The 20,509-nt window shown below is 44.4% G+C and overlaps 1 protein-coding gene across 4 annotated transcripts in view; it reads left to right on the top strand.

The window, feature by feature from the left end:
- The window catches only part of HMCN1 (hemicentin 1), a 301,360-nt gene that overhangs the window by 65,314 nt on the left and 215,537 nt on the right, over positions 1 to 20,509 (top strand). For all 4 annotated transcript variants that reach the window (XR_014169289.1, XM_081914788.1, XM_081914789.1 and 1 more), the window contains 3 exons: positions 9,999 to 10,170; positions 11,596 to 11,702; positions 20,268 to 20,388. Coding sequence is in view for 3 of the 4 variants with exons in the window: in XM_081914788.1 (XP_081770914.1) it covers positions 9,999 to 10,170; positions 11,596 to 11,702; positions 20,268 to 20,388 (400 nt within the window). In the remaining variant the exon portion in view is untranslated. The remainder of the gene's footprint in view (positions 1 to 9,998; positions 10,171 to 11,595; positions 11,703 to 20,267; positions 20,389 to 20,509) is intronic.

Here is a 20,509-nt window from a genome sequence, read left to right as displayed (position 1 = left end):
TAGTCCAAGCGGGAGATAACTAGAGCATGCACCACTCTGGCAAGACAGTCTGTGGGCAGGTAGGATCTCAGCCTGCGTACCAAATGGAGCTGGTAGACAGTTGCCCTACACACAGAATTAATCTGCGGCTGCATTGACAGCTGTTGGCCCCAAATGACTCCCAGGCTGCGTACCTGGTCCTGGACCTCAGTGTCTGGGCAGAATGATGGGGGTGGAGACGCTCCTTCAGGTATACTGGACCAAGGCCATTTAGGGCTTTAAAGGTCAGCGCCAACACTTTGAATTGTGCTCGGAAATGTACTGGGAGCCAATGTAGGTCTTTCAGGACCCGTGTTCTATGGTCTTGGCGACCACGCCCAGTCACCAGTCTTGATGCCACATTATGGATTAATTGTAGTTTCTGGGTCACCTTCAAAGGTAGCCCCACGTAGAGCACAGGAGATAACCAGAGCATGCACCACTCTGTGGGCAGGGAGGGTCTCAACCTGTGTACCAGATGGAGCTGAGAGACAGCTGCCCTTCAGGTAATCTTTGGGAGGAACATCTGAAAATTAAACAATAGATCAGAATCCCATGTGAGAATTTAATGGGTGTTTAATTTGGGAAGTTGACCATTGTAAATTCCCCAGCTGGCTGCATTGCAGGGCAGGATAGCCCGCCAAGACTGAAGTTTAAAATGCCCAATCATGGGCAGCCAATGGGGTTGGCGGACCTGAACAAGGAAGTTAACGTTCTTGTCCGCCAACTGAGGATAAAAGCCAGCTGCACCTAGCAATTGCAGCACAGTTGGCCGAAGAGCAAATTGAGACAGCAGATTGTCAACGTTAAATAGAAGGTTATGATGAGTATGTATTTGTAACACACATTGCCACAGGCACAAACTTGCATGAGCCTTTGGAAAATGTAAATGACATTTTCCTGCCAGATTTTTTCTTTAGCCTCGGCATTGTTTGTCTCCAGGCAGGACTGCAAACTTGCTAATTTGCCCTTTGCCTTTATAAACTGGTGTCCTGAGTAGACTACATGCTAACACAGCTGGCTTCGACTTGATAATAAAATGTGTCAAGCCAAGTTGGAGTGTTTATTTTTGAAATTAAAATTCTCAAATGTGTTCTGAATTTTCGCTGTTTCTTTTTTTTTAAGAGAACCTCTCAGCGCACAATGTAAAGTGGTTTTTAGTTGATTCATACGCATTTTTATCATGTTTACAGCTGGTTAACGCCTTTTGATATCAACATTACGTAAGCTTCTAACCTTTGGCTTGAACTGATGCTGTCGATGGATCTTCCCCCATGATCTAGCAAGGGAAATCTTGCCTTAAACATTACGATCTTCATCAGAGGCCCTCCTTAGGGATACATTTTCTGAGATAAGAAAATGGGCAAATGGAGAGAGAGACTGTTCAGTTTGGGTGCCCTGCATGTAGAATGTTTTTTTTTGGCACCAAGCAATTACCTTTCTATTTTCCCAGGTCTTCTAGCAAGTTACCCATCTGGTTTTCAAACTGCTAGAGGATTTTCTAATTGGTTGCCGCTTGTTTTTATTTATTTGGCGCTGTTATAAATACAACTTTACTTTCTGTTGTGTTACAGCTATTGTGAGCACTGCCCTATTGTGAGCACAGCTATTGTGAGCACTGCCTGGTTTTTTGAATTGAAGAGCAGCATGGAAATGTTTCAGATAAATAAATATAGCATGCCACTCGGTTTCTTAAGATACTTATCTATAAAATGAGCTAGTACAAAGCAGTGGTCTGTGGTGGATCTACCTTGTCTGAATCCTGTTTGCTCTTCATCAATAATAGCTCCATTGGTTATCCAGTCAACTAGCTTATTTTAAATATAGGACCTAGGACCTTGTACCTACGGTACCGTCTCTCCCGGTATGCCCCATAGAGAGCCTCAAGGTCCATAAGTTGCAACACCCTAGTGGTCCTGGGCCCTAAGGAAGTTAGATTAGCTTCAACCAGAGCCAGGGCCTTTTCAACACTGGCTCCAGCCTGGTGGAACGCTCTGCCCTCTTTCTGCAGGGCCTGTAAGACAGAGTTGTTCCGCCTGGCCTTTGGCTTGGAGCTAGTTTGATCCCCTCCCTCTCTTTCTTTTTTCTTTTTCCTTTCTCCTCCTGTGATGAGGCTGCATTTTAATATTTTAATATTTCAATATTTCAATGTTGTATTTTAATCTTGTTTTTAAGTTGTATTCATTCAACTTGTTTTTATTATTGCTTGTTAGCTGCCCTGAGCCCGGCTATTATTATTATTATTAATTATTTTAGAGATGCTTTGCTAATTACAGGTAGCAAACTAGTTGATAACTAACGAGGATTGGATGTTAGGCCCTTTTTGAATATAGGGATGACTACCACTGTGGCCCAAACTTTAGGGAATAACCTGGATTAATCCACAAATAAGAATATTACTCCCAGCAGGGAGGGCCACCAGTCGATGTTAGATTTCAACAGTTCTGGGGGCAAATAGTGTATGCCTGGTGCTTTATTACTTTTGAACTGCAAAACAAGGTTCTTGGCCTCAGTTCAGGGTACTGGAGGCCAGTCTGGTAAGCTTTCCAAAGATTCTGTTATTTGGGTGACCTCATCATCGTGACCATGACAATATTGCATCCATTCACTGGGTCCGACAGTGCACACTGGAACGTTAGGAGCATTTCTCCAGAAGTCCTGATATTCTACGCCAAGAGAGGCGGATGTCCTTATCGTGAGAGGCCTTTCTTAGAATATGCCAAGCGTATTCTCGGCCTCACTGATGTGGTCTGAAGGAAAGCAGAGCAAGACGTTTGGCAGCAGTTTGGCTGCAGGAGTTGCTGGAAGGAGGCATGCAGGGCGCATTCAAATGAACGGCAAGTAATAATAGCAATAATGTACACCCCCCCAGCTGTTTCAAACTTTGAATGTTAATATGAGCACTTGGAATCAGGTCTGGAAATGGACTGAAAGCCAGTGCAGAAGAGAGACTGGCATAATATGCTCTTACTTACCAGTCTTCATCAGGAATGTCGCCTTTCCCAGTGGAAATTTTGGGTGAACTGTCTTCAACCGTAGAACCTCATATAACACATTCCTGCATTCCAGCCAGGAAGCTTAAAACCTCTCCATTTTTTTCTTTGAAATTACGCTTTTCAGCCATGTTGAAAACTGTGACGTTTTCCTTAATGGACACCGGTGCTAATTAATTCACCATTTATTGTATGGAAAGACAGCTTTGTTGGATGAAATTTGCTCCCTCGTGTAAGTAGAATAATAAATCCCCCTTCCTCCCCTGTCCTTTTTAACTCTGCAAGTTGAATGTAAATGTAGCCCATTTAGTATGGGGGTGGGAGAAATGAGCAAAATTTGTCACAGACTCTTAAACTCAAAACATATGTCAAGTACATTTCAGATTCCATACTTCAGTATCGCATGTTTGCTTAAGTCTAGAAATAATTCGCCGCAGACCACTTCAATTTTCAGGACTTCTCGTTGATTTCTAATTAAAGTTCCCTTCTCCAACTTGATGTTAACCTCATCATCTGCCTCCTTGCAGCCTGTTTGACTGTCCTAGAAAATGCTTTGGTTGTTTTTCAAGAGAAGTGCGTGATGCACGGTTAGACTTTTGCAGTCATTCTGCTCCCCTGCCTCATTCCCTCCAGTAGGATAAGGCCACTTCCGCCTTAAGGAGGAGATGGGGTTGCGGGCTTCACGGCCCCTCCATGTGCATGGGGGGTGGGAGGCCAGCCCTGCGTGATTGGGGGATTCCTGGCTGCGTCACCCCCTAGCCGGCCAATCGGGTTGGTCCAGGGGTGTGGCCTGCCCCATAAAGGCAGGATGCACCCGGGAATCTCCCTCTTTGTCCGCCTGCCAGCTGCTCCTGTTTTCCCACCCTCCCGCCTTCTAAGGTTCTCCTTCTTGGACCTTGCTATGGACCTCGGTTGGTTGCTGCTGAGGGGCCTGGTAGGAATTTTTCCACTTGGCAAATTGGCACAAGCCACTTGGTTTTCACCTACCTTGTAGCAAATCGTCACAACTTTCTGGGTATTGGCGGTTAGGCATTGGAATAGTTCTGTAGATGGAAGAGGGGAGGTAACGCCATCACCTGCCCTGAATATTGAAGGGTAGTCCGTTAAAGGATTCCGGGGGGCTTGGCCCTGTCTGAAGCCTAGGGAGGTTAGGGCCTAAGGCATGTCCCCTATTGGTGACCCTGGGGGAGCTCCTAGTTGATGTGCACCAGCAGGACTCCCCCTACTGGCGGTTAACCCTTCCCGGACTTCAAACAGACGGGCTGGAGTCAGATATAGTCGGTTAGGTCCAATGCCTAAGCCAATACCACTCATCACCTGTAACCAATAAAGTTGTGGCCGTTTTTAGCCCATTAACCTTAATAATTCTGTCGTGTGTCATTATTTTCCAACTGGGGGGGTCGGGAACTCGCCACGCAACACCTTCTTGTATCTAAACCAGCCTGGTTGCCCTTAAGAATGGCAGCCTTTATAATGGTGAGAGGTTGTTCAGTATCACATATCTAGCCTTTGATTGGGTATTATGAACTGCAGTGAGCCCCAGAAAGCTGGATGTGTATGAGTAAGACTGCCGACAGTAAGAGCTGTTCCGCAGTGGAACACACTCCCTTGGGAGGTGTGGACTCTTCTTCCTTGGAGGGTTTTCAGCAGAGGTTGGATGGCCATCTCTCAGGGATGCTTTAGTTGAGATTCTTGCATTGTAGGGGGTTGGACCAGATGACTCTTAGAGTCCCTTCCAACTCTACAATTCTATGCTTATTAGAACTCACAGGGTTCTTCTGAGCAAGGTCTGAGGAGAACTGACCTGAAGCAAAGGGCAGTTGGCAATGAGGTGTCATATGATTGCTGGAGATCCATCTCACATGTGAGTTGTAAGGGATTTAAGGGAACGGTCTTGTAACTCTGCACCCCAGTGTTCCTGAGATAGTGCCTTTTGCCTTCTCCACTGTGGTCCTTAAAAAGAAGAAGCAGGCATGGGTTTGTGGTTGGGCTAGACAAGGTGATGCTCCCTTTGGCAGCTGGTCCTCTTTCTCATCAAAGAGGCCTATGGGTTCGTTCTCCATTAATTCTATGTCTGCTAGATTCAGGGCTGTAATGCCTACTGGTACACCGGCTGAGACCCTACCTTCTCACAGACTGTCTCGCCAGAGTGGTGCATGCTCTAGTTATCTCCTGCTTGGACTACAGCAATGCTCTCCACCTGGGGCTGCCTTTGAAGGTGACCCGGAAACTACAACTAATCCAGAATTCGGCAGCTAGACTGGTGACTGGGAGCGGCCGCCGAGACCATATAACACCGGTCTTGAAAGAACTACACTGGCTCCCAGTACGTTTCCGAGCACAATTCAAAGTGTTGGTGCTGACTGGGCCTTGGCCCAGTATACATGAAGGAGTGTCTCCATCTCCATCATTCAGCCTGGACACTGAAATACAGCTCCAAGGGTCTTCTGGCGGTTCCCTAACTGTGAGAAGTGAAGTTACAGGGAACCAAGCAGAGGGCCTTCTCCGTAGTGGCACTCGCCCTGTGGAATGCCCTTCTGTCAGATGCCAAGGAAATAAACAACTATCTGACTATTAGAAGACATCTGAAGGCAACCGTGTATTGGGAAATTTTTAATGTCTAACATGTTACATTTTTTTATGTACTGTAAGACGCCTAGAGTGGCTGGGGAAACCCAGCCAGATGGGCAGGGTATAAGTAATAAATTATTAGTATGATTATTATTACTGTGGGTAGATGAATTCTGTAATGTCTAGGGTTGGCTCATGACATGCCTGTACAGTAACTTGTCCCCTTATGGCAGCATGTTAAAAATAGTTGCAGTAACATACTGAGTTTATGGCAGTGATGTTACAGATTGTGATTGGTCAGGGCTTGGGAAATGAAAAGTGCTTTTTTTTTTGAAAGAAAGGTGGAATACAAATGTAATCAGTGCTATTTTTCTAGAAAAAGAGATGCTGGAGCTCACCACGAACTTCTCCCTTGTTCTCTTAGGGTGGAAAAGACACTCACATACGGTATGGTGGAGCTGAGCTCTGGCTGGGGAAAAAAGCCCTGAATTTGTAATACATAAAATCAGGAAAGCATGCTCCTGGACTTGTCTGCTTTTGAGTTAAATGGGTGCAGACAAGGAATTTATCATTTTTTATTGTTAGGTATGGGTCCTTGTAGGGACGCGGGTTGCGCTGTGGGTTAAACCACAGAGCCTTGGGCTTGCCGATCAGAGGGTCGGCAGTTTGAATCCCCGCGACGGGGTGAGCTCCCGTTGCTCAGTCCCTGCTCCTGCCAACCGAGCAGTTCGAAAGCATGTCAGTGCAAGTAGATAAATAGGTACCACTCCGGCGGGAAGGTAAACGGCGTTTCCATGCGCTGCTCTGGTTCGCCACAAGCGGCTTACTCATGCTGGCCACATGACCTGGAAGCTGTACACCGGCTCCCTCGGCCAATAAAGCAAGATGAGCACCGCAACCGCAGAGTTGGCCACGACTGGACCTAATGATCAGGAGTCCCTTTACCTTTATGGGTGCTTGTGCTAAATTTGATGGACTTGGAAATACTGTTTTCCATGGCATGAAAGTATTGTACCCTGGCATTGCTTAAAGTGCTGCTGACCACCAACGTTGCCAGGTAAATCCACCGGCAGTGAAGGCATCCCCCCAGAGAAGGCATTTTCCTCAGGGCCTTCTCAAACCTAGAGCCGGTTCTGTTTTACAATAATAACTCAGAAATTAGATAGAAATTAGCAGAATCTCAAAGATTCTGCTAATTTCTATCTCCTACTGCTACCCTGTACTAGGGATGCTTAAGTTTGTAACATACGAGTATTGGCCAGGATTCAAGCACTTGGGAATGCCTAGTGAATTTTCAATACAGTGGTACCTTGGTTTAAGTACTTAATTTGTTCCGGAAGTCCATTCTTAATCTGAAACTGTTCTAAACCTGAAGCACCACTTTAGCTGATGGGGCCTCCTGCTGCCGCCGCACAATTTCTGTTCTCATCCTGAGGTAAAGTTTTGAACCTGAGGTACTATTTTTGGGTTAGCAGAGTCTGTAACCTGAAGCGTCTGTAACCTGAAGTGTCTGTAACCCGAGGTACTGCTGTATTCATTTCAACACCACCTTCACCCATGGCAGCAAGCTAATAATATCAGTGCCAAAGAAGGATAGAATTTTCTTTATGTATGCAACAACAGCAGCAAGAATACTCATCGCAAAGTACTGGAAGACACAAGATTTACCCACCTGGGAAGAATGGCAGATGAAGCTGATGGACTACATGGAACTGGCAGAAATGACTGGCAGAATCCGAGACCAGGGAGAAGAATCGGTGGAAGAAGATTGGAAGAAATTTAAAGATTATTTACAGAAATACTGTAAAATCAATGAATGTTAGAAAAATGTTGGAATGAAGTTATATGGTGTCAGGGAACTGCCATCGGAGAGTCAGGTGGTCGAAGGGCTCAAGGAGGCTAGGAGACCTTCGGATGCGGAGGAAGGAACCAGTAGGGGGAGAGGGAGAGTTCCTGCAGAAACTCAATCGGAGGAATGGCTCCAAGATGTTTCCGGTGAGAACAGCGGGGAGGGCTCAGGACCTCCGCTGGGGACGCCCACTCCGCAGAGGAAACTGTCACGCAGAGAATCCAGAAGGAGAGTTTCCGTCAAGGAACTCTTATGTTGGCGTAAATTCCGGAAACACCCACTGACAGATTCTGCCAGCGATTGAGGTAGCCATGCACCCATGGCTCCTCGGACTGGGAAAGTTTAGGAACTGATGGTAAAGCTTGGAGGACTTAAACGCTTACGCACGAGCAGCCCCCTTTTCCCATCACATATGGCTTTAGCAGAAATGTTATAAAGAATTAAATACAAATAGATTGTTAATGGATTAAAGGGAAAAATAAGGTTAGAATGTGTTAAAATAAATAATAGGACAGAAAATTAAGGAAGATGGAAAGGATTTGCTGAAACAATTAATTGAAGTGGAATACAAAAAAGGGAGGTGCGAGGAGGTCGCTGAAACAAGTAAACGAAAGATAAGATATTGAAAGTATTGGGCGTGTGTTTTTTTCCCCTAATTGTTTTTGTTTTGTTATGTATATGTAGTGTTTTTGCTTTTGTGTTGCACTGTTTTTGTTTTGTTTAATTCTTTTTCTTTTTTTTGTAACCTTTAAACTTTTAATAAATATTATTTTTTTAAAAAGCAAGCTAATAATATCAACTTCGTTTAGAGCAATGTGAGGAAGGGCTTCTCTTCTCTTTGTTTTCTATTACATGTGCTAAGACCTGTCTAAAAAACCAAAGAAACCTAAAGCCACATGTAACATGCCAAAGTTTATGAACTTGAATTCCAGTCTATTTTTAAAGGTTTGGGGCTAGCGTGGGTTTTTTTGACTTCACATCCAGGGAGTTTGGTGAAGCTTTTCATCCTTCAAGCTTTGCATTGCGAACCCAGGGGATGTGAACCCAAACTGAAAAAACAGTTTGTACAAAGCTCCACGCACTGGGACCTGCCAACTTTTGCACAGACTTTTTAGCAATGAGTGCATTGGCAGCTGCAGGGAAAATATAAAACCATGAACTGGACTGTAAAAATGCTGGTCTCCTGAGCTGCTCCAAGGCTTGGATCCAGTACAGGAAGCACCAAGGCAGGTTTGGGCAAAGCCTGGGAAGTCCCAAGGTGAAACTCAAAAGGAATCTGATACGTTGGAGGGACAGAACCAGACAGTTTGGACCGTGGGTAGGCAAACTAAGGCCCGGGGGCTGGATCCAGCCCAATTGCCTTCTAAATCCGGCCTGTGGATGGTGCAGGAATCAGCGTGTTTTTACATGAGTAGAATGTGTCCTTTTATTTAAAATGCATTTACATGAGTAGAATGTGCCCTTTTATTTAAAATGCATCTGTGAGGCATAGGAATTTGTTCACCCCCCCAAAAAAAAATAGTCCGGCCCCCCACAATGTCTGAGGGACAGTGGACTGGCCCCCTGCTGAAAAGGTTTGCTGACCCCTGGTTTGGACAAATGTTTTGAGAGCTAACTGTCCAAGGTAGACTCAAGGTAGAGCTTGGAAAAATCCAGAGTGTATTGGCTTTTGAGGCCTTAAGTCTTCTATCCTATGCACACTTACCTGGGAGTAAGCGCCATTGACCATAGTGTAGGACATGCTTCTGAGTATGGCTACATAGGATTGCATTGCACTGGTGGTATAGGGAAGTTTTTAATGTTCAGTGTTTTATTGTGTTTTTAATGTTCTGTTGGGAGCTGCCCAGGGTGGCTGGGGAAACCCAGTCAGATGGGTGGGGTAAAAATATAATAATAATAATAATAATAATAATAATAATAATAATAATAATAATAATAATATAATAATAATAATAATAATAATAATAATAATAATAATAATAATAATATAATAAATAAAAAAACAAAGTATTGTAGCCTCAGCTTCAGGATCTGTCCTTGCAGTCCATGGGACTCTCGAGTCTCCTCCAGCACCATAATTCAAAAGCATCCATTCTTCGGCGACCAGCCTTCTTTATGGTCCAGCTCTCACTTCCATACATCACTACTGGGAAAACCATAGCTTTAACTATACGGACCTTTGTCGGCAAGGTGATGTCTCTGCTTTTTAAGATGCTGTCTAGGTTTGTCATTGCTTTTCTCCCAAGAAGCAGGCATCTTTTAATTTTGTGACTGCTGTTTCCATCTGCAGTGATCATGGAGCCCAAAAAAGTAAAATCTCTCACTGCCTCCATTTCTTCCCCTTCTATTTGCCAGGAGGTGATGGGCCCAGTGACCATATTTTGCGCTCTCCTCTTTCACCCTCATTAAAAGGTTCTTTAAATCCTCCTCACTTTCTGCCATCAAGGTTGTGTCATCTGCGTATCTGAGGTTGTTGATATTTCATAGTGTTACTGGTCTGCAAAGCAAGGCCTGCATCCAGTGGACTATAATATGGAAGCTGTTCATAGCATTATCTTCTCTTTCAGGTGTTGAAATGGGTCGAAGAAGCCGTGCAAGCTTCCAAAGTCCATCTCTTATCGACAGACCACCTGACTTCAGCTGTGAACGCTTGGCAAATCCCTTTTGATCCTAGTTTGAAAGAGGTTACAGTGTCCCTGAGTGGTCCTTCTCCAGTTATTGAAGTCCATGATCCTTTAGGTGAGTTATTATTGTCCCACTTTCTCAAAGGAAGAGCAACGGTGGGTCTGTATTCTCCGCACTTTAACAAACTGCAATTCTCAGGATTATCCTGGGGAGTAGGTGACAAGAAAACAATACACATTTGTAGAGTAGGTGGGTCTTTAAAGTGTTTGGACACAGCCACTGTACATTCCTGGCCTTTACATTGGGACACTCTAGGTGACAAATTCATGGGGAGCAATTCATGGGGCCAGAGCACAAATGTGTTGGAATATTCTAGAAAGAAGTTGAGAATTGGTCTTGAACAGGTTGCTAGGCAACAGAAAAATCTACCCAGCAACAGGAGCCTTTATAAAGGACATGTGATCAACAAGGGTCAGTGTGAAGCAGTGATGGCTAAACTTGGCCCTCCAGCTGTTTTGGGACTACAACTCCCACCATCCCTAGCTAACAGGACCAGTGGTCAGGGATGATGGGAATTGTAGTCCCAAAACAGCCGGAGGGCCGAGTTTGGCCATCACTGGTATAAAGTGTCAGTGTGCCAATGAGCATGAGTCAGCATTAGATCTCTGGCCGGGTGGCTGGAAGAGGAAAGGATTGTGTTATTTTATTTGTATTTGACCAATGTAGATTTTTGTAAATAATAAAGATACTCAGTTAAAAAGGAAACTCTGCTGCAGGTCTATTAAAAGAAGAAGAAAAACCAAGAGTAGATGCTGCGCACACATCAACAAAATGAAGGGCACTACACCTTTCTTTATGAATGTGCTCCTATTACCAAGGCCAGGGATGACAGATGAAGCATGAGGAAGTCCATTTCAAAGGAGATATAGACAGGGTAAAGAGGTACAGAGGAGTTAGGGAACAAAGGAGGAAGACTGCCCCAACTCAAGAAAGGCTGAGAAATCAGGAAGATAGGAAGGGAAGAAAGAGAGAAAGGTCCAGCCAGCTATTAACCCCAATTGCAAGCCAGGAGAAGAGAAAGGGGAAGGAAGAACGATGGGTTATAGGAAGAATGTATATTTACTTTCGAAAGAGTTCCTTTGATGATACAGGGTAAGTCTGGACAAGGTCTCCAACCCAGAATTTCATGCCTGTTGTATGCAGTTTTCTCTTCCTGCCTGCCATTTTTTTGGGGATTCCCCGATTTGTAGGAATTTAGTCTAATGCAAGATGGTCCGATGTGAAACCTATAAGAGTTGACAGAATCAGCTTTTGTGCGATTCCGGTTTTTGCAAGAATGTTTAGAAAACTGGGGGAAAGCCAAAATAGCCAGATTGGTTTGGCTTGTGGTGTACTGGATATCTCTGCACTGATCATTGACAAGAATCTCACGCTATTAAGTACTAGGTTTTCAAGGTATGTGGATGTGTGTGGCAATCTGAGCATCGCTGAGGTCACTTAAAAAATAAAATGCTTCTTCCTTATTTGCCTGTGTTGTAGGTAAGCCCATAAAGAAAGGATCTGGCTTGAATGAGTTGCTGAATATTGAAAATTCTGCAACAGTAGTGAACATAAAAGAACCAGCGCCCGGAACGTGGACAATTAAGGTGATTTCCCTGTAGAAAAGATGCGATCAATTTCCTTCGTGCATGATGCATTTTTTTAATACAAAAGCTGTGTTAACAGGGTTCCTGCAGTAACATTTGATCACACACAATCCTTTTAAGTTTGGATGAAGTCCTCTTTCTTCTCTTCCACCATGGTTTGGGGCCTTATGCTAAAATTGGCTCTTTATAACTGTTGGTTTTGGGGATTCAGTGTCCCCCTAAGTCCATTATTGGTAAGAGAAAATTGAGTGGAGACGGGATCCAGTGAAAGCAAGGAAGATCTTACCTGGCCAGTATGTCCATTCCTTTGAGATGACACATACCTTAGTTCTTGAATCCAGGTCGCAGGCATACCCTATTCATACATGAAATATGCCCTTTAAGACAGGATTTGTAGGTGAAAATAACTACTGGGAAAGGTTTCTCCAAGGTATTTCCTTCTGCTGAGGAAATACTTGGGGTCATCACGAGTCAAGATGGCGTCAGGATTACTCTCCTGTAAATTTCAGATGTGTGGTTTATATACTTACGTATGTGTTCTTACCTTGTGCACTTACAAACATTTTGTTTTATATTTGAGCCCTTAGAATTTTTATAACAGTAATGTGAGGACATTTAACCCCTCGTTTTCGAAATGCTGTGACCATCTTGATGAGATGCTCTAGCACAGGCATAGGCAACCTTGGCCTGCCAGATGTTTTGGGACTACAATTCCCACCATCCCTGACCATTAGTCCTGTTAGCTAGGGATCATGGGAGTTGTAGTCCCAAAACATCTGGAGGGCAGAGGTTGCCTATGCCTGCTCTAGCATGTAGGATTGGTTTCTTCTTATTTTTGAACCTTTGCACAGCTTAAGTCAAGATGGCCTGGCTCTAAAGAGTAGTAGCCAGCCCACAGTTGGCTGCTTTCTTTGCAGAAAGGGGCTAAAAAACCCCCACAGTGCTTGGGATCAAAGCTGTCACGACACTCGCATGTCTGGCAAGGAAAAAAGGAGATTAAATTTAAGGAAATGAAGCCCTAGGGTGGTAATTTTGATTCTGTGCCTTGTAGCTTCTTTGGGGTGGGGGTGGAAGTGTAAGTGTGACCTGTCACCACCCCAAGGAAGCAGAAGAAATGTTGTTGATGTGCATATTAAGCAAATCCTCGTATAACTTGCAAATGTGATGTCTTCTGTTGTGTACTTCTGAACAGCAGGAAGTCCTCTCCAGACGATAGTTGTGGCTAGTGCCGAGGTTCCAAAAGGGAGGTACAAGCATGACAGAATTATTCCACACGCCATTGCTGCCTTGTGCTCTTAGGATTGCGCAGCCAACTCTTCTAAGCTATAATTACTTAAATGCTCCTGTTGGTTAGCTAGGCCTCCTAACATTCCCCTTTCCCCACATACATCAGTCTTCCTGTAGGAAAGACTCCTTTAAACATCACAGCCAGCTCTGCAATACAATAAATGGTGGATCTGGAGGATCTCAAATGTTTGGGTTTCTCAGAAGGGAAAGGGGGGAAATTGAGCTTCTCTGGAGTAAGTGAAAATGCAGCACAGATGGGCAGCCAGGTTGATGAGGATTTGCTGTTCCTGCCCTGCATCTGGAAGACAAGTATGGGCTGCATGTTTGCATATCCTGCCCTCCCACCTTAACTGTGGCCATATGTCACTAAACACAGTTAAGTCTAACCTGGTTCCTCGTATGTAGCAGATTTAGGAGCCTAGTTAAGTGATAGTTAACTATATTAAAGTGATGCAGATGTATCTCTAAAGTATAGTTAAGGTCAGATAGTGTGATGGGTTGTAATCGGCTGGCCTCTGGTGAGCATCAAGGTTAAAGTGGGTCCATGCTCTTACCTGGGAGGGTTGCAAGATGGCCGTAGAGGCAGTAGGGATGTGGGTGGTGCTGTGGTCTAAACCACTGAGCCTCTTGGGCTTGCCAATCAGAAGGTCAGTGGTTTGAATCCCCGCAACGGGGTGAGCTCTCGTTGCTCTGTCCCAGTTCCTGCCAACCTAGCAGTTCAAAAGCCAGTGCAAATAGATAAATAGGTACCACTGCGGCGGGAAGGTAAATGGCATTTCCGTGCGCTCTGGCTTCCATCACAGTGTCCCGTTGCGCCAGAAGCGGTTTAGTCCTGCTGGCCACATGACCTGCAAAGCTGTCTGTGGTCAAAGCCGGCTCCCTTGGCCTGAAAGCTAGATAAGTGCCGCAACCCCATAGTTGCCTTTGACTGGACTTAACTGGCCAGGAATCCTTTACCTTTACTTTTTTAGAGGCAGGAGATAACTGTGCTGGCATCCATCTGTCTCAGGACAACAGAGGAGTGTTTTCTGGAAGGGAGAATTTGCCATGGAAATGAGAGGAATCTCATGATCTCACAACCCACTATCAGCCAGTTAATCATAGTTAGGAAGACACTGATTCTACATTGGCTCCAAAAAGAAAGAAAGAGGAGAGCAAGATAAATCAGACTAAATCAGACTATAAATCTGTATAAAATCAGCATCAAAAGATGGGGACTTGGCAATAGTTATTCAAAAGCTTGGGATGATTTAAGAGAGCATTGGTACCCTCTGCTAGCTGCACTCCAGCTGTTGACCTCAGGAACCCTGGGATGGAGAATAGTGAGTCTGTACAGCAGCCTCACTGTAGCTGGTGTCACTGACCCTGTAGCTGGAGTCTGTCAGGGTAACAGGCCAGGTGGGAAAAGGCCTACAAGGCAAGGAACAGGTCTTCCAGGACTCACAGCCAAGATGACAAACTTTCCAAAGATCTGATTCCTGTGCTTCAGAAAGTCGCACAAGCAGTAAAGCTTGACTTAGTGACATTCCTAAATTATTGGTGTAGGAACAGAAGACTGAGATGTGAGAGGCATGCAGCTAAGATGGAACAACCAACTAAAACATTTTCACACGCTACATTTGTTGCTCTAAGCTCAGACCGCATGGCTCTCACAAGTCATTACTATACCACTATTAGGAACTTTCACCACAGTAACAAAGTCGGGTTTTACTGCCTGTGCTTTCCGACTGATGTATGGAACAGCACATGAACCTGACCTTTGAAGAGTTTGTAAGTAAACCATTTTTAACTTGCCAAATGTGTGGTCTTTTTGCTATGCTAAGGGAAGAAGGAAGTTTTGGAAGGAACTCACAAGGGCATATTTTAAAGATCTATCAAACTACTTGGATGCATATTTTGTGATTTTAAATCTCTGCTGGGGTTCTTTCACCAGGGAGTACTTGCCTGAGACCTAGATTTTGCCATCAAGGAATTATCCTTTTATATATTTACTTTTTGTTTTCCACCAACAGGGAACAGATGCAATTGCATATGAACTCAAAGGGCAAACGAAGCAAAACAGAAAGGCCTGACTGTCTTCTTGTTGGAAGAAACCTTCAGGCCAGTCAGGTTTAAATGGACCGTTTGTTTAAGGATAGAAAGAAAAATGGGGGGAAAGAATTGAATCTGGAATCAACAGGAAGTATTTGCATTGATTGGCTACAGTCCCACACACAGTAATGTGGCTAAATCTCCCACTGATTTGAGTGAGAGTGATTCAGTTGCAACTGTGTGCAGGATTGCAACCATTGTGAAGAAGAGAGTTCTCTGCTGAATGTTGTATTTATTCAGAAGGGGACTGTGATCGTGATTGTTGCTATTCACACACAGCTTCCCAAGCAAATTTCAGCCAATTAAGTGAAAAGTCACGATAATACAAGACAGAATCAACCCAGCTTAATGAGTTACACCCTTTGAAGCCTCCACGAAATATAAAGCCATCTGTAGCTATAGTAACTTATAAACAAAATATAATACTTTCTTAAAACTAAACAGCACACCAAGCCAGACTGCGGTTTCATATATGACAAAAAAATGCATGAAATCCAGTGTATATGAGACCTTTTAATTTAATTTTTGGAAGAATAAAATTCCTATGACTTTAATTGCTTCTTACATTAATTGAAAGAGTTTTTCTTTCATTATAAGGGGTGGGTGGGTGTTGCTTATTCATAAAAATGCTGACCAGCGTTTTTAGTCCTTGTGGATAGAAATCTGAATGGTTATAGTTTTAAACTCTCTTGTCTGTTGCAATCAAGTTCATGCTAAACCAAAATTCAGGTAACCTAACATTGCTCACATGAGGTCTGCAAAGTTCAAACTTGTATCCAGTGTTTCAACATTGCCTCAATTTGGTCGCTGCACAAGCCGTGGTTTAAAAAAAGCTCAACTGTGGTTTGGTGTGACATCAACAAACCATAATTGTTGTTGTTGTTTAGTTGTTTAGTGGTGTCCGACTCTTTGTGACCCCATGGACCAGAGCACGCCAGGCACTCCTGTCTTCCACTGCCTCCCACAGCTTGGTCAAACTCATGCTGGTAGCTTCGAGAACACTATCCAACCATCTCGTCCTCTGTCGTCCCCTTCTCCTTGTGCCCTCCGTCTTTCCCAACATCAGGGTCTTTTCCAGGGAGTCTTCTCTTCTCATGAGGTGGCCAGAGTATTGGAGCCTCAGCTTCAGGATCTGTCCTTCCAGTGAGCACCCAGGGCTGATTTCCTTCAGAATGGAGAGGTTTGATCTTCTTGTAGTCCATGGGACTCTCAAGAGTCTTCTCCAGCACCTGGAGCAGGAACCGGCAAGCCACTCTAGTATTCCTGCCAAGAATACCATAATTAGAGCTGCATTTAATATGAGGTCTCCCATTTTAGGTAGCACAGTTTCGTTTACCATCTCAAAGCTTCTGCTAATTTCTATCTCCTACTGCTACCCTGTACTAGGGATGCTTAAGTTTGTAACATAGGAGTATTGGCCAGGATTCAAGCACTTGGGAATGCCTAGTGAGTTTTCAATATTGCCATTCAAACTGCCGACCATACCTCCCCTCCTCTGCTTTGTATCACAAACTGATTTTGAGAGGACTACCTGTTTCAAAAGTGGCTTATTTTACCTCATGGGTTTTTAGAAAATGAAGGCTAAAAGTCCCCACCCACCCCACCCCCACCAGGCATGTGGAAAAACTTGTGTAGCTCTTTGGGATCCAAGCAATTACACAGAGCACGTTATTTCCCCTGTTAAGTTTGCATTAAAGCTCTGAAATCAACTGATGAAGGAAAAAAGGAAATTTACTTAAAACGTTTAATCCCATTATAAATTTCCTATGCAGATGTTGTATAAAACTGTAAAAAGGGATCTGTTGTCACTGCTGCATTTGCCCAACTAACACTTAACAGCTAATTATCACATGATAACAGGAGTCTTTTTGGCACTCTCTTTAAAAAAAGAAATAATGTTCTTTAATCCATTGATCTTGACAGCAGCTGGCCTATGCCAGAAAACCCTCTGGGTGGTGATTTTACGGAGGTGAAAGGCTAAGTAATAGAAATAAATATGGGCTTTCCAATAAAGACAGACTGATTTCTCAGGGTGCCTGGAGGGAGTGAATTGCCTAAGCAGTAGTTTTATGGAAAACAACTGTTTCTTTTAATATTTGCTGAGCATTGTTTCTGCTAGACAAAACAACTGAACATATTAATTTCTTTTTCTAACTTGATGTGATTTAATAATACGGTGATCAGGGCTTCTTCCACATGTTAGGACTAGATCGGGATTTGAGGCTTCAAAATTAATCCTAGTATAGCCGGGAGTCCTTCTCTTGCAGTTAGTGGATGGCCTGGTTTTTAAGTGATGCTAAGCCAAACCATGACTTAGCATGAGTGTGTAAGTAATCCAGCTCCTTGGTAGGAGATTCTGCACCCCCCTGTTTGTTTTGCTGCTGAGCCATGCTGAGCTGAGCTGTGGCTCCGTTTCAAGGGCTGTACGAACCCAGCCTTGTGGTTCAGCTCTCTCCAGACTAGCCACACATGGTCAACCAAGCTTTGCTAAGCCAAGCCATGGTTTAGTTCAGCATAATTCAGCAGCAAAACAAGGCAAGAGGAGTGGTTGTGATCTCCCACCTGGGAGCTCAGCATGATGTGAGAAGCAGGCTGTGATAGGAATTTTGAGGTCTTAGATATATGGTAATGTTCATAACCGCACGTACATAGATCAGCACAGGAAGACCGACCTGAAGCCATTTTGATTCCTAAACTGAGCAAATGTTTTCTCTGCAAGGTCAAAGTGGAAAAGCCGCCCCATCGTCTTTTCCTTCACAAATCCTGTCTTAAGGGTATGTCTGTGTTTGAATAGTGTGTGAGCCTGTGACCTGGCCCAGGAACTAAGTATTTATCATTACAAAAGACTGGCCAGGCTCCCCAGGCAATCCAATCAAGTAACCTGCCAGACAGGAGATAAACAAGGACAGGAGAAAAACAACATTCAAATTTCTGTTTTAGACCGCTTTTTCTGTGATGTAGGTGTGATGTATCTGAAGGGTGGTCTTAGGTTACACCCCTTCTGTGATGTATGTATGATGTTTCTGGGGGTGGTCTTGATCTAGAGGGTGGCAATTTCAAAAGTCTTTATAAGGCCTTGCGCGCCATTTTTCTGGGTCCCTCCTCCTCTCCTGCGGGTGAGGGGAGCACCCTGTTGCAACAGTTCAATAAAGATCAAGCTTACTAGCTGCTTTGCTTCTCAATATTCTCTGGTTGGCCTCTGTTATTTTCTCCTACCAATAGGGAACCTATGTAAGGACTCTATATGGGCTCTTGGATACCCCATAAGGGAAAAGGGCAATTTTTGTTTACAACAAGGCCAAGGCGTGTGACTTTCCCTCTACTCCCTTATAGGAAGGAAGTTGAGCAGTTGGGGGAGTGGTGTAGGAAAAACAACTTACTCCTTAACTTAAAGAAAACCAAAGAGACTACTGTGGACTTTAGGAAATGTAAATTGAATATTCAGCCACTTATTATTGAGGGGAAGTGTGTGGAACAGGTCTCGGTGTTTCGATTTCTGGGAATGGAGTTGAGAGATGACCTAACCTGGGGAGAAAACAGCAAAGACCTGATGACCTAACCTGGGGAGAAAACAGCAAAGATTCCTCTGGAAAAACAATCTCTCAAAGGACGTGTTGATGGCATTTTACCATTGTACTGTCGAGAGTGTATTAACTTATGGTCTGTGTGTGTGGTTTGGGAGCTGCACGGTCAGGGAAAAAACAATGCTGTCCAGGGTTGTAAAGACTGCGGAGAGAATAATTGGGTGCACTCTTCCCACCTTGGATCAAATCTATGCTTCAAGGTGCCATAAGAAAGCTGCAGAGATGATCTCTTTCAGCTTCTGCCTTCTGGAAGAAGGTACAGGGTTATAAAGACTAGGACTAGCCGCCTGAGAAACAGTTGCTATCCAAATGCGATTTTGGTTTTAAACACAGTGTAAGGAATCTTTATGGGAATATATTGTATTTAAAAACGGGGTAGGTGGCGCTGTGGATTAAAGCCTCAGCGCCTAGGACTTGCCGATCGAAAGGTCGGCGGTTCGAATCCCTGCGGCAGGATGCGCTCCCGCTGCTCGGTCCCAGCGTCTGCCAACCTAGCAGTTCGAAAGCACCTCCGGGTGCAAGTAGATAAATAGGGACCGCTTACCAGCGGGAAGGTAAACGGCGTTTCCGTGTGCGGCTCTGGCTCGCCAGAGCAGCGATGTCACGCTGGCCACGTGACCCGGAAGTGTCTTCGGACAGCGCTGGCCCCTGGCCTCTTGAGTGAGATGGGCGCACAACCCCAGAGTCTGTCAAGACTGGCCCGTACGGGCAGGGGTACCTTTACCTTTACCTTTATCAGAGTTTTTAGAGGGCTAACCAGGTTGGGATAGCTGGGATAGCAGGCTTGTAGGTTTTGAATGTCTTAAGGATTTTTTTTTCAATTTCGTTGTTCTGTATGGGACAATGACAATCAAGATTATCATATCATATAAAGTGTGCTTAAACTTTACCCACAGGTCAGGCGCTGGCTGAAGGGACTAGGATCTTAGCCCCTCACCAGCCCGACACAGCCATGTCACCAGTGCCCATCCTTTTCACTGAGCCCCTGAGCAGCTCCTTTTGAATGGGAACCAATCTTTGTTCTCATCTACAGTGTGAGACCACCATCTTTTTACTCAAAATGCAGTGTCCCCGGCCTGTAGATCTAAGAACAAAACAATAAACCAAGCTATAAGCCCAGTGGCGTAGCGTGGGTTGTCAGAACCCGGGGCAAGGCAAGTAATTTGCGCCCCCTAACCCATGGATTTGCGCCCCCTAACCCTAACCCCCAGATGTTGCGCCTGGTGCGGCCGGCCCCCCCTGCACCCCCCACGCTACGCCACTGTATAAGCCTATGATATGTATAGAACTATAAAATCTATAGATTTCATAGATCTATAGGCTGGGGCATTGCATTTTGGCCGTTGCAAATAAAAGCTGACCTTGGGAGGGTGATAAGTGTTTTTGCTGCTATTTTTATTTAGTCTTTTATTTTCATGTATGTTTCTTGCAGTCCTGCGCTCACTTTGTTAACACAGAAATTGTCTCCATTATTTCACGGAGACATTGATTGCATAGTAGGATCGCAGCCCTAACACAAAACCGATTCAACGAATACCAGCTCTTGGGGACTGAAAAACTTCACATGCTGATCACAATGAAATGTTTTGCAATATTTTCTCAGACATCAAGTAGCGGGCGGCATTCTGTTCGTATCACCGGTCTCAGTACTATTGACTTCCGGGCTGGGTTTTCTAGAAGTCCAACATTAGATTTCAAAATGACTTCCAGCAGACCAGTGCAAGGTTAGTAGTTCACATTTGGATCCTATTTACCTTTTCGGAGTCGTCTCCTGTCTAAGGGATAATTAAACAATATCTTCCCTGCCTCTCCCCCACTTGTGTAAAGCACTCAGCTCCTAAATGA

Source organism: Podarcis melisellensis (assembly GCF_964234715.1).
Source record: "Podarcis melisellensis genome assembly, chromosome: 6".
Taxonomy (NCBI): domain Eukaryota; kingdom Metazoa; phylum Chordata; class Lepidosauria; order Squamata; family Lacertidae; genus Podarcis; species Podarcis melisellensis.
The sequence above is the reverse complement of the archived record's forward strand: the minus strand, read 5'-3'. Positions and strand labels throughout refer to the sequence as shown.